The sequence below is a fragment of the Mesoplodon bidens genome (assembly GCF_964165515.1).
Source record: "Mesoplodon bidens genome assembly, contig: HAP1_SCAFFOLD_157, whole genome shotgun sequence".
Lineage (NCBI taxonomy): Eukaryota > Metazoa > Chordata > Mammalia > Artiodactyla > Ziphiidae > Mesoplodon > Mesoplodon bidens.
This window is the reverse complement of record NW_027671774.1, coordinates 499,690-512,424: the sequence shown is the minus strand read 5'-3', so window position 1 is coordinate 512,424 and position 12,735 is coordinate 499,690. Positions and strand designations below refer to the sequence as shown.

At 49.0% G+C, this 12,735-nt stretch overlaps 1 protein-coding gene and 1 pseudogene across 2 annotated transcripts in view; one reads left to right on the top strand and one right to left on the bottom strand.

The window, feature by feature from the left end:
- The window catches only part of LOC308611089 (centrosomal protein of 78 kDa-like), a 727,725-nt pseudogene that overhangs the window by 215,501 nt on the left and 499,489 nt on the right, over positions 1-12,735 (top strand). The gene's annotated exons all lie outside the window — the stretch shown is intronic.
- The window catches only part of LOC308611085 (forkhead-associated domain-containing protein 1-like), a gene marked incomplete at its 3' end in the record, with an annotated part of 88,243 nt that continues 84,693 nt past the window's right edge, over positions 9,186-12,735 (bottom strand). Inside the window, exon 17 of the mRNA XM_081260013.1 lies at positions 9,186-9,302. Coding sequence (XP_081116139.1) covers positions 9,186-9,302 — 117 coding nt within the window. The remainder of the gene's footprint in view (positions 9,303-12,735) is intronic.

Genomic DNA, 12,735 nt, shown 5'->3' with positions numbered 1-12,735 from the left:
ACAACATAAACTGGTTAGAATCAGCTAGGTCCAAGGGGGCGTAAGATTCGACTTCCAGGGGGACTGGAGCCTCATTACAGACTCATTGTAATACATGAGCGAAATGACACACCCACCAGTACCAGGACAGTTCCGAGGCTGACCATAAATGTCAAAAAGTGGGTGGTGGGGCTTCCCTAGTGGCGCGGTGGTTGAGAGTCCGCCTGCCGATGCAGGGGACACGGGTTCGTGCCCCTGTCCGGGAAGATCCCACATGCCGTGGAACGGCTGGGCCCGTGAGTCATGGCCACTGAGCCTGTGCGTCCGGAGCCAGAGCTCCGCAACGGGAGAGGCCACAGCAGCGAGAGGCCTGTGTACAGGAAAAAAAAAAAAGTGGGTTGTGGCCCAAATCCTGAAAATCCCCGCCCCTTCCCCAAAATATTAGAGTTGTCACAATCCTCCCACTCATTAGCCAATAAAATTACCCACCCCATAAAAACTAACCACCCCATATTTAGGGGCCTCTAGCCTTATGAGATGGCCCACACTCTGTCTGTGGAGTGTGTTTCTCTCTAAAGAAATCCACTTCTTACTTTGTCTCTCACTGAATTCTTTCTGCATGAGACATAAAGAACCTGAGCTTTATTAAGTCCCGAGACCACATGCGTGATCTCGATTAAAAGATAGTTGGTTCTGACTGGGTTCGAGTCCCAGCCCACGGGTTCAAGTCCCACCTGAGTTCTATGGTTGCACACCCACTAAGCTGGTCCCCCTTGGCCTTCCCCCTTGAAGCGCTGGCCACCACGACACACAGTTTATTTTCTCCACAGCACCACTGCTCTCTGAAGTGGGCTTGTTTATTCATCCATTTACTTTTATTGTCTGTCACCCCCTCCCGAATCTGTGAGTACAGGAATCTGACTGTCTTGCTTGGCTCTCCCTCCCCGGAGCCTGGAACGGGGCCTGACACCTAGTAGGAGCTCAAGAAACATGTGGAAGCAATGAAGGAATCCAGGGAATCAAAGCTCAGCTACAGCTGTGCGTTGGCTGCCCCTCTCCCAACCCAAGCCCTTTATCAGGCAACCACCTCTGATAAAATTAGAAAATGGTTTCCCTTGGGCCCAAGTGCACTCGGCTGAAATGGGTGAGACCATGGGTGCCTTAAAGGAGTGACCCCAGTTTGTCCACGCTCTAGTTTGCACTCTGGCTGCTTTGTGGAACCACCCAAGCCACAAGGCGACCTGTGTTCTCCCTGGTGGGGCCAGTGCTCAGGAGACCTTGTAGCCAAGAGATACCATTCTCTCAAATATTTACCAGGCCCTGCCCTCGGAACTGGGCGGCAAGAAACCTGCACTGAGGGAGAACTCTAATGCACCGACACGGGTGATCCCTGAGGCTGCACCCAGGTCAAGGGCACAGGTGTGCTGGTTGACTGGTGATGTCTGCAGGGGGAGGGCAGAAGCTCTGGGGCCTGAATGCAGAAGGGCCTCACCTGACGTGATGGCGGCCTCCCTCCTTAAGTTCTCGGCCTCGTGCTTCAGGGAGGTGATTTCTAAGTTTCTCTCAGACAGGGTCTGGCACAGCACCTGGTTGTAGCCTTGCTGTAGGGCACTGATCTGTGGAAAGAGGCAACACACAGTCAGAGGGGGCCAGCCAGGCCTGCAGGACACGCCAGTACTTCTCCAACATTGGGCAGAGTCGGGTTGATCTTGGATCGGGGTGTTGGGGAAATCAAGGTTTTCAGTTGTCACTAGTGGAAGGGGCAGGAGGGGGCCTGTTCCTTCAGTGACCACAATGTTATCGGTCCTCGAGACACGGACCTTATCTTTGTGGCCACCCAGGGGCTCGGGTGCTGCTGTCTTCCTATGACCTGTTGGTTTTCAGCCATAAATAGACCAGCTGTTGGTTCCAGATCATCCAGCACTGACTGGATGCACAGCCAAGTTCAAGAGCCGGGAGCAGGTTATGAAATGAATTCCCTCTAATGAGAATAGAGGGTAGTTTATACCTCACAGAACACTCCAGAGTTTACAAAGCCCGTTCACACATGCTACACTGATACTCGTCACAGCGTTGCTGAAGGCTGACATTCCCATTAATGTGCCCATTTTGTAAGGGAGCCAGGTTGAGACTCAGAGAGGCGAGGCCCCCTGCTCGGGATCACGTGGCTGGTCAGACGTGGAGTCTGATTCAAACCCAGTCTTTAGTTGCCTGGTTCCTCCTTCCCAGGTGGCTTTAGGAATGAGTTTGAGAAGTTGGAGGCTGTAAAGCATGGCATGGACTCGGGAGCCGGACTGTGGCCTTCAAGTCCTGCCTCTGCCAGTTAATGGGCTTTGTGAACACAAGGAGGACACCATATTCTGTTTCCTTTTGTTCAGTCTGCACGCGGGGTGATGGTAGTCCCAACTTGATAGGATTGTTAGAAGTATTTTAATAAGTTAGCATGTGTACAAGTGCTCAGATCATGCCTGGCACACGGCACAGGAGGATGAGCTGTGACGGTCCACTCCTCTGACTACCCACGGGGTGTTTTTTAGTTTTGTTTTGGGGTTTTTGTGTGTTTTTTTTGCGGTACGCGGGCCTCTCACAGTTGTGGCCTCTCCCGTTGCGGAGCACAGGCTTCGGACGCGCAGGCTCAGTGGCCATGGCTCACGGGCAGAGCCGCTCCGCGGCATGTGGGATCTTCCCGGACCGGGGCCCGAACCCGTGTCCCCTGCATCGGCAGGCGGACTGTCAACCACTGCGCCACCAGGGAAGCCCCTATCCATTCATCTCTTGATGACACTTAGGTTGCTTCCATATCTGGGTAATTGCAAATAATGATGCTCTGAACATTGGGGTGCATGTATCTTTTCAAATACATGTTTTTGAAAACACGTGTTTTTGTTTTTTTCGGATTTATACCCAGGAGTTGAGTTCGAGGTCATATGGTAGTTCTATTTTTAGTTTTCTGAGAACCCTCCATACTGTTTTCCACAGTGGCTGTGCCAGTTTACATTCCTACCAACACTGTACCAGGGTTCCATTTTCTCTAAAAATTGTAAATTTTCTTCCTAGAGGTAATTGAGATGGTAGTTCAGTAATAACATAAGATCAGGTGAAGTCTAAAGAAATTTTAGAAAACCTGGATAAAGTAAGAAAACATCTGTTCACTGGCATCTGAATGTTAGAGAGACACCAAGATATGTGGGCCAAGTTCTGGAGAGAAGGGAAACACAGACGCAAGCTTGACATTTGGTGCAGCTTTTCTTCTTGGGGCATTTGCGGATTCAAATCTTACAGCCTAGGAGCTGAAAAGCCAAGGAGTTCAAAAGACTCTAACCACAGAAGCTGCTGGCATCCCTTGACTTGTAGGTGCAGCACTCTAGTCCTGCCTCTGTGGTCACTGCCTCCGCCTCTTCTTTGTATATAATCTCATCCTGTCTCTCACTTATAAGTACACTTACAGATGGCACTTAGGGCGAGGATAGTCTCAACTCAAAATCCTTATATCCGCAAAACTTTACCTTGTAAGGTAACATTCTCAGGTCCCAGGGATTAGAGCCTGAGATCTTTGGGGCCACCAGTCAGCCCACTGTAAGCCCTAAACGTCTTCTCTCCTGAGGAAGGTCTAGGCTGGGCAGAAACCCTGACAGACATCTACCAGAGGCCAGATTGAGAGCCCTTTTAGAAGGTCATTTCTCAGCTCATTTGGAACCTTGCTATTGCCCCCTTTTTTTTTTTCTTTTCTTTTCGGTACGTGGGTCTCTCACGGTTGCGGCCTCTACTGCTGCGGAGCACAGGCTCTGGACGCACAGGCTCAGCAGCCATGGCTCACGAGCCCAGCCACTCGGTGGCATGTGGGATCCTCCCGGACCAGAGCACGAACCCGTGTGCCCTGCACTGGCAGGTGGACTCTCAACCACTGCGCCACCAAGGAAGCCCTGCCCTTTCTTTTTTCCTCCTGTTTGTCCTCAACAGGGGGAAGCATTAAGAGTAAATGAGGGGCTTCCCTGGTGGTGCAGTGGTTAACAATCCGCCTGCCAATGCAGGGGACACAGGCTCGAGCCCTGGTCCAGGAAGATCCCACATGCCGCGGAGCAACTAAGCCCGTGCGCCACAACTACTGAGCCTGCGTTCTTGAGCCTGCGAGCCACAACTACTGAAGCCTCCATGCCTAGAGCCTGTGCTCCGCAACAAGAGAAGGCCATGGAATGAGAAGCCCGCGCAACGCAACAAAGAGTAGCCCCTGCTCACAACAACTAGAGAAAGCCCGGGCGCAGCAACGAAGACCCAATGCAGCCATAAATTAAAAATAATAATAATAATAATAATGATAAAATAAATGCATTAGCAGATTTTGGGTTTCCTCTCATCGTTAGTGTATTGCTTTCATTCCTAAGACCCTAAAAAATTGGAAACCACTCCACTTACCAGGAACACACTTTGCAACACGGATCCAGGGGAATCTGTTTTCTTCCGTAGACACTTCATGACCCCGGTTTCCACAACTGCAGGCACTGCTGGCTCTGCCAAGTTGCTGGAGAAGGGCACCTTATCTGCAAAGTCACAAATCCAAATGGGCCCCCATTGGCAAGGGCGGAAGGAAGTTGTTTGCTTTAGCTTCTTGGGGGATCAGAAGATTGGGAGTTCTGGGGGGGGGAATGCAGGTACCTTGCTGTCCCTTGGTACAACGTCAGGGGAAAGAAAGGTCGCTGGTAGCTTCTCAGAGCTACCAGTTGGGGCTGTGCAGAGCGTCTTAGTAAATGCCATTTTGGTTGCAAATAACAGAAACTCAAACCGGCTGAAGAAAAAAGGGGACATCTACGGGGAAGAAAAGATGGCTCCTGCCTGTCCAGACTCCTCCGCTTTGCTTGCCCTTTGTTTCTCTAACCTTCCGCATTTCCCTTCAGTAAACTCCTTTTCTGTTTAAGTTAGCCACAGGAGATTTCTGTTGGTTGCAACCAGAGAATCTTGAGTGATACAAAAAGTCCTAGTGGAACCCAAGGGCAGGCATTGGAATGGGCCTTTCCAAGGAAAGAAACCAGGAACCAGAAAGTCATCAGGAATCAGGGCAACTTTCTGCATCAGTTGGAATGCCTTCAGCTTTTTTTTTTTCCCTTCATGGAGCTCATAATCCATTCATTTATTCAATAAACAATTATTGAGTATCTCTCCTGTGCCAGGCACCCTGGTCGGTCTTAGAGTTCCATCCAGGTATAAAATATGCCAAGACCCCTGCCCTCAAGTAGCTCACATTCTAGTGAAGATAAGACATGTGAGCACATAGAGTATATTCACAACACAGAATAAGAAGAGCTATGCCATGGACACATATACACCAGCAAACATAAAATAGATAGCTAGTGGGAAGCAGCTGCACAGCACAGGGAGATCAGCTCGGCGCCCCGCGACCACCTAGAGGGGTGGGACAGGGAGGGTGGGAGGGAGGGAGACGCAAGAGGGAAGAGACATGGGAACACATGCACATGCATAACTGATTCACCCTGCCACAAAGCAGAAACCAACACACCATTGTAAAGCAACTACACTTCAACAAAGATGCAAAAAAAAAAAAAAAAAACAAGAGCTATGCCAGAGGGATGAAGCATGACTGTCTTCATAGACCTAGAAAGCACAGATGCAATTACCCTGGTAGAGAGGGCCTGGGCAGAGAATCGCAGGTAGGTGAACCTGTGTGCACAGAGAACATGGTATGTATGAGTAGCTGCAAGTTTTCAACATCCGTGGAGCAAAAGAGTTCTTGCAAAAGTAGTGGGAGACGTGGCTGAAGAAATTGGTTGAGGATGAAGCATAAAAAACCCACTGAAGTGTGATCTTTTTTTCCTGAGGAGGCATGGGGGAGCCCTGAAAGGTTTTTAAGCTGTTTGAGGACATGGTCAATTCTCTGGGTTTCAGAAAAGTCCCTCTGGAGTCTGGGATGTGGTGAAAGTTGGGCTGGACCTTTCACCACTGGGCATGCTCAGTGGCTCAGGAAAGGTTTTCGCTCTGCCTTGGGAAATTTTTCACGCCGCTCTGGCAGCGGAGCTCGGCCCGCCCACGGCTTCTCCTCACTGGATTGGTTGAACTCAGGGAGGCTACCAGGAGGCCCAGTTGACCTCCCAACTCCACACCCCCGCCCCCGCCCGTTAACGCTCTGGGCGCGCGCTGCCTTCAGCTTTAAATAACAGAAACCTGGATGTGGGTAGATGGTAAAAATTTGGAGCCCCTCCCAAATGAACTCTAGCCATGTGGCTTGCTTTGTCTGATGAGATGTTGGCAAACACATGGCAGGTGGAGACTTGAAAAGTGTGCTTTGGGGCTTTCTCTCTCCTGCTACTCTTGGAAACCTGTACCCACCACACGTGGCCTGGTCTGGCCTGCTGGGTGATGAGGGACCACACCAGGCAGAATCAGACGTCCCAGCTGAGGCCTTTCTAGACCAGGGTTTCTCATTCTCGGTACTATTGACATATTGGATCAAATAAGTCTTGGTTGTGGGCAGCTGTTCTGTGCACTGCAGGATGTTTAGCAGCATCCCTGGCCTCTACCCCGAGATGATAGGATCACCCCCACCCCAGTTTAACAACCAAAGTGTGTCCAGACATTGCCCAATGCCCCCTGGGTGGCAAAATTGCCCCCAGGTGAGAACCACTGTCCTAACCCAGCTTGCCTGGCAATGACCAGGCAGGCATGTACACGAAGCCACCCTAAACGAGCCCCAGCCAAACCAACCAGACTAGTACAAGTGGCCAGCTTGACGCCTGGAATCATGAGAACTAATAGTTGCCATTTTAAGTCACTAAATTTTGAGTGGTTGGCTCCACAGCACAAACAGGTACATCTGACCACAGTGGCTTAAACTGATAGGATTTATTTATTTATACAACAGGATGTACAGAGGTAGGCAGTTCAGGTACAGTGCAGAGCACAGTGATGCCACTAGGCTCCCACCCAGGCTTTTCATGTCTTTCCACTCCACTGTCCTTTGAGGTGGGCTTTGGTCTCTTGCTTGTTACCTGGTGATCCCCAACATGGCTGCTCCAGCTCCAAGTCCGAGCTGCAGGAGAAGAAAAGGAGACAAGGCAAAGGGACAAAGAGAAAAACTTTCTCCTAGCAAAGCCTTGCCTTTAATTCCAGAAGGGAAGCCCTGCCCAGGGCCTTCACCTGCATGTCACTGGCCAGAACTGAACAACACAGCCAGGTCTAGCTGCAAGGGAGGCTGGGAAATGAGGGCATTTCGCGGGCTGCTTATACAGTAGAGGGGGGCAATGACTAAGGGGCTTGTAGTGTCTGCTGCACTGTCTCTCTGGGGGTCGTCTTGGTTTCTTCTTCTTCTTTTTTTTTTTTTTGCCACACGGTGTGGCTTATGGGATCCTAGCTCCCTGATCAGGGATTGAGTCCGGGCCCTTGGCAGTGAAAGCGCAGGGTGGACGGCCAGGGAATTCCCTGGGTCTTGGTTTCTTGTCTCTACCTGTTGCTTATCTATCCTGGCCATGTCTTTCTAAGACTGGCTTTGTTTCTCCAAACACAGTGGGAGAAATGGCCACCCCAGCTGGGAACTGCATCAAGACTTTCGGCTCCGGGCCATTAATGACCTGTGTGGTAACTCCGTGTCCCACTTCCAAATATCAAGGGCACAGGTGCTGATTGGCCCAGCTTGGGTTAGAAGAGAAACCTGATTGGTCTGGCTTGGGTAGACTATCTACTGATCAGCCAGTCAGGTGTGGCCAAGAGAGCAGCAGTAGGTAGGGTAAACCTGGTTGGGGAATGTGCATTCTCAGAGAAAGGGGTGTGTGGCTGAGGAGACACCTAAAGAACCATCTAGTTCAAGGAGTGAAGAAAGGACATTGCCATTGTGGGTTGCAATGTTGATACGATAAAGATTAACACGTCCTTTGAAAGACCTCAAATACAGTGGAGTCACATAGGCATTACATTTAACTTATGCAAATTCAAATATTTGTATTCAACCAAAGTAGTTTTTTTCCCACACAATTTGGCTTCCATACATGAGCCAGCTACTTAACTACTGCCTGACCAAGTGATCTTTTCTGGTGCTGGAGATTGCTGTTTTGGATTTGGGGGATATGGTACAGTATAAGTAATATGTTCTTTATGGAAAACTGCTGGGATTTTCAAGATTATTTTTAAGGTCAGGTGATGCTCACCCTTCTCACTGTGTAAGAAGTACCTTTAGTGGAAGATCATGCAAATCATTTTTCCCATTTCCTTCTAGTTTTAATCAGTATAAAGAATGCATTTGGTTTTAAAATATCAAAATACTTTTATTGTGGCTTTTTAAAAATAAAAAATAAATGATATTCATGGCTTCTGGCTCTTCCTCCTGTTTTATTTGGTGGTCTCTGGCCGTACAAGAAAGGCAGGGAGAGAACAGATGGCTGGAGAGAAGGCAAAAATGAGGGTCTCTTCAAACACCACGGGAAAGGGGTGTGTCCACCTGGGCAGTGTGTGTTCTTTGATGACTGGGTACTTGGTCTGTCCTGATGGCCTGGGACTTGACCTACTGGGCTGTCTTGGTGCGGCAGAATGGGCAGCGTGAGATGGAGTTAGAAACCTGGGTTCCAGACCCAATTCTTGAATTTACTAGCTGTGTGACTTTAGACGGGCCATTTAACCTCTCTGGGCCTCAGCTTCCTCATTTGTAAAATGGGGAACATAATGCTATTTACCTCCCAGGGCTTGAGAGAGGATTAGACGAGAAGTGTTTTGAACACCGCAGAGCGCCATATAAACATGACTCACTGTTATGGAAGCGATAAAACTGGTTGCTGTTCACATTTATTAGAATCAATTCAGATATAAATGCACTATACCATGGCCCCAACAGCCCTGAGGTTACCATTCTGTCCTGTGGCCCCAGTACACGCCCTGGGTTTTCTCAACTGCGGGCTTCTCAGAGCTCCTTGGAGGTGTGACATTTGGGTTTGTCACTACCCAAACACATAATTGCATCTACCAGGCCTAGGAGTCTGAATTTCAAACTTATTCTTCATATGCCTGTGTATGTTCACATTCATAATATCTGTGAAAAGAACCCCTCTCCTCACACACTCCAAAATCCAGTATTGTGCAAAATACCAGTCTAGGAAGCAACACACTAGGGTAGCAACCTTTAATGTCCTAAAAAAGCATCTTAGTAGTTTGACGCAGAAGAGTTACACTGACTCACGGAGGATCACGCAAGGCCCAGCGGGACGACGTTTCTAGTTCCTTCCACCAGGTTTAGTAAACAGAAGGCTCTGGCTGGATTTGCTGGACATTTCTCTCTTCAGCATCTCCCTTCCTTGGTCCATCTTTGGGGTGCCTTTTCTGGCTCCAACCTACAACAAGCAAGAGCAACAAATGCCCAGACTCTATAATTGTAGGGAGATCCCCAAATATTTCTCAAATGACATTTTTTTTTACTCAAGATAAAATCTTTGTTGTAAAAAATATTTATATACACACATAGACGTGAGCAAAACGAAGGTAAAATGATCCACCATTATCACACTACCCACAGGTAATCTTATTCACATTTTGGTGTACACTCTTCCAGATACACATATAATGTTTTCTTCTTACATTTGCATCTTTTTTTGAACCAGGAGTTTCTGATGATAGGCAATTTCATTAGGATGGACTTTCTCTCGAAAAGCTGTTACTGAACTGAATGCCTTATGTCTCTGATGTCTTAGGAGGGTAAAATGCAGCATACTCTAGGAGGTCTGTCTAACCCTTTTCTGAGCACTACTCCTGGATCCAGGCAGCCATGTGTGTGACTCTGTCCCTGGTCATAGCTGATCGGGCACTTGGCACGGGCTGGGCTTTTAAGATGGTCACTCCCAGGATTTGGGTTATGGGTTCTAAGATGCTACTTGCTTCCTGGGCTGGTCCTTTGAACTGGGGGACCATGAGGTCATTCCTTCCTGTCACATGACTGGAGAGAGCAGAGATCAGGGGAGCCACACAGAGACACAGAGAGGAGATACGGCCTGTGTGTGCATGTGCGCATGCTTGTGTGTGTGTAAAAGAGATGATGCCTGAGATCTGATGGCTTACCAGTTCTATTTCGAGGCCAGGCTCTCTTTCAGCTCCCAGTTTTTATGAGGCACTCACCCCTATATCCTTAAAAAAGCCCCCTCCACCCCCCCTTTTTTTTTTGCGGTACGCGGGCCTCTCAGTGTTGTGGCCTCTCCCGTTGCGGAGCACAGGCTCCGGACGCGCAGGCTCAGCGGCCATCGCTCACAGGCCCAGCCGCTCCGCGGCATGTGGGATCTTCCCAGACCGGGGCACGAACCCGTGTCCCCTGCATCGGCAGGCGGACTCTCAACCACTGCGCCACCAGGAAGCCCAAGGCCCACTCTTGGGGAAGGAGTCGCCCAAGTTACACTTGGCAAGGAACCTGGAGGAAACCTTTCTGTACTGAGGAGATCCTAGACACCAAACTTCTAAGCTCAGGCTGGAGGGCAGGGAGAATGGGAAGCTGGCTCTTTGCTCTTAGCCGAAGCACCATCTGCCCTGCTTCTGTTAAAGCCAGAGGCAGCGTGAAGTTCCAGGGTGTCTCACATCTCAGAGAAGCACAATGTTCCCACAACATCCGGGGCCCATCCCAATATCTCCTCTGCCATTTCACATCCGCAGGTGGTCCTCAGACAAAACCTAGATGTAGGGCAGTTTCTGCCTCCTCCCAGCTCAGTCATATATGTGAGTGAATAAGTAACAAACTTCCAGTCGTTTCCACTTTGCAGGGTGGCAAACGTCTCAGATCAAGTGGGGCCCTCAGGATGCTCTCTATCCTCTTAACATCCTGCTCTGGGGAGTAACCACCTTCTGGTCTTAGCACAAGGATGCTGGTTGAGAAGCTTCTATTTTCCAAATATATCCCTCACCTAGAATATCTTCGTTTCTTCCCATGATAATTTGGTTGCCTCAGCATGACTGTGGTCTTTTATCAAACTTGAATGTCTCCTCTCTCATATTCAACCAAAATGTGTTTGGCTTTCTAGCTTCCTGAGAGCTCGCCTCTACTGTCTGCAAAGTGGGAACGTGGACTGGCTTAATTCCAGTTCCAGGGCTGATTTGTCAATGGCAATGTTTCAACATGTTCAAGATTTCATAGTCTTAATTCTCAACTTTGAAGAGAATTTTAGAGGATGCTTCCTTGAAATTTAAGAGAAATGCCACTGGAAATGTATCAGGTTTATTACCTGGAGGTTTATAACCTAAAGGAGGAAAAGCTAGCACTCACCTGGGTGTCAGATCTGCACTGATTCCCAGCTCTCCTACTGAGCTGTGTGGCTCTGGACAAAGAAAGTCTCTGAGCCTCTGACACCTCATCTGTAAATTGGGTATAATAACAACACCCACCCCATAGGGTTGTTGTGAAGCCAAACACGTCGAGTGTTTGGCTCTGTGCCCGGCACATGCCAAATGCTCAGTACATAATAGATGTGGGATAACTGTCCACTGGGCTTCCTGCTGACGTTCTAGGGTTTTCTCTCTTCTCTCTTCTGGCTCACCTGGAAACGTGAGTTCTGCATCTTTGAGTTCTTCATCAGCTCTCCAAACATTCGTCTCTTTAACACAGAAAGAATATTGACAACATTTAGCTTATGTTCTTCTTTGCCTTTTGCATCAGAGCAAAATGGATTTTTCTCAACTTTCAGATGCTACCCATTTGGATGGAATTTTGAGCCTTCCTAGGTGAAGAGGTGAGGATAGAGGTCTGCAGAAGGGGGTGTGGCTTTGGGGTAACGCTATATTGTCCTGCTGCACCTTTTAGGGAATCTCTGTTCCAGATTCCAGCAGAGAAGGAGGTGGTCAACCAAGAAGGCTATGAAGCATACTGCATTCTTGTTGGAGGACAGATCTGCTTTAGCTGGAAGCAGAGCCTCCTAGATCAGTGGAAGAGGCTGTAGATGTCCAGTGGCTTTCCACCCAGTGGAAATGTTGAAAGCCCCAGTGGCTAACCTCCCTGGCAGGGACTACAGGGGCCTGTTGGGAAGCCAGCATCACTGAAAACCTGGAGCTTGCCACTCCCCTGGGGTTTGATGACTATTGCTGACCCTGATCTGCTCAAGACCCTGCACCTCGGGGGCAGCTCATGAAAGAAAGAGCATCCCCTAGGCACTGGAGACACAAAAGTGAGAGGGAACTGGGGTCTCCCTTGCAGACTGACACTCCGCAGGTGAATGTGCAGTGGTGTCAGGAAGGAGACGTTCTCCTAGAGCCCTGAGCATCCACTGGGGTCGCCAACCTGATTCCTACAGCGGCCAGGAAAGTAAAAGAAGTGGGTGAAGTGAGCTGGGGTGGTGGTGGACAGCAGCAAACACACGAGCCCAGCGCCTTTCTAAGGGGCCTGGAAGATGGAGGCTTGTGATGGTGGCTTGTGGGTCTGTGGGCCTAGCGTCGCCAGATCTTCCAAGTTTCCCAGAGAAGCTGGAAATCCAGAGTATTCCAGGAAACTGCCCTATTTTGAAATGTAACTTAAAAAATAAAATCCCAAGAGACAAATGGAATATATCTGTGGGCTGCCATCTTGCGACACCCGCTTCAGAACCTCCCTGCTTGGTGTCTAGTTGGTGCTCAGTAAATGTTGGAGGGGTTGCCAGATAAAATACAGGATGCCCAGTTAAATCTGAATTCCAGAATGAAGCCAACAAATTTGTGAGTGTGAATATGCCCCGTGTAATATTTAGGACATTTATACTGAATAGCTTTTGTTGTTTATCTGAAATTAAAATTTAACTGGGCATCGTGTTTTTGGTTTGT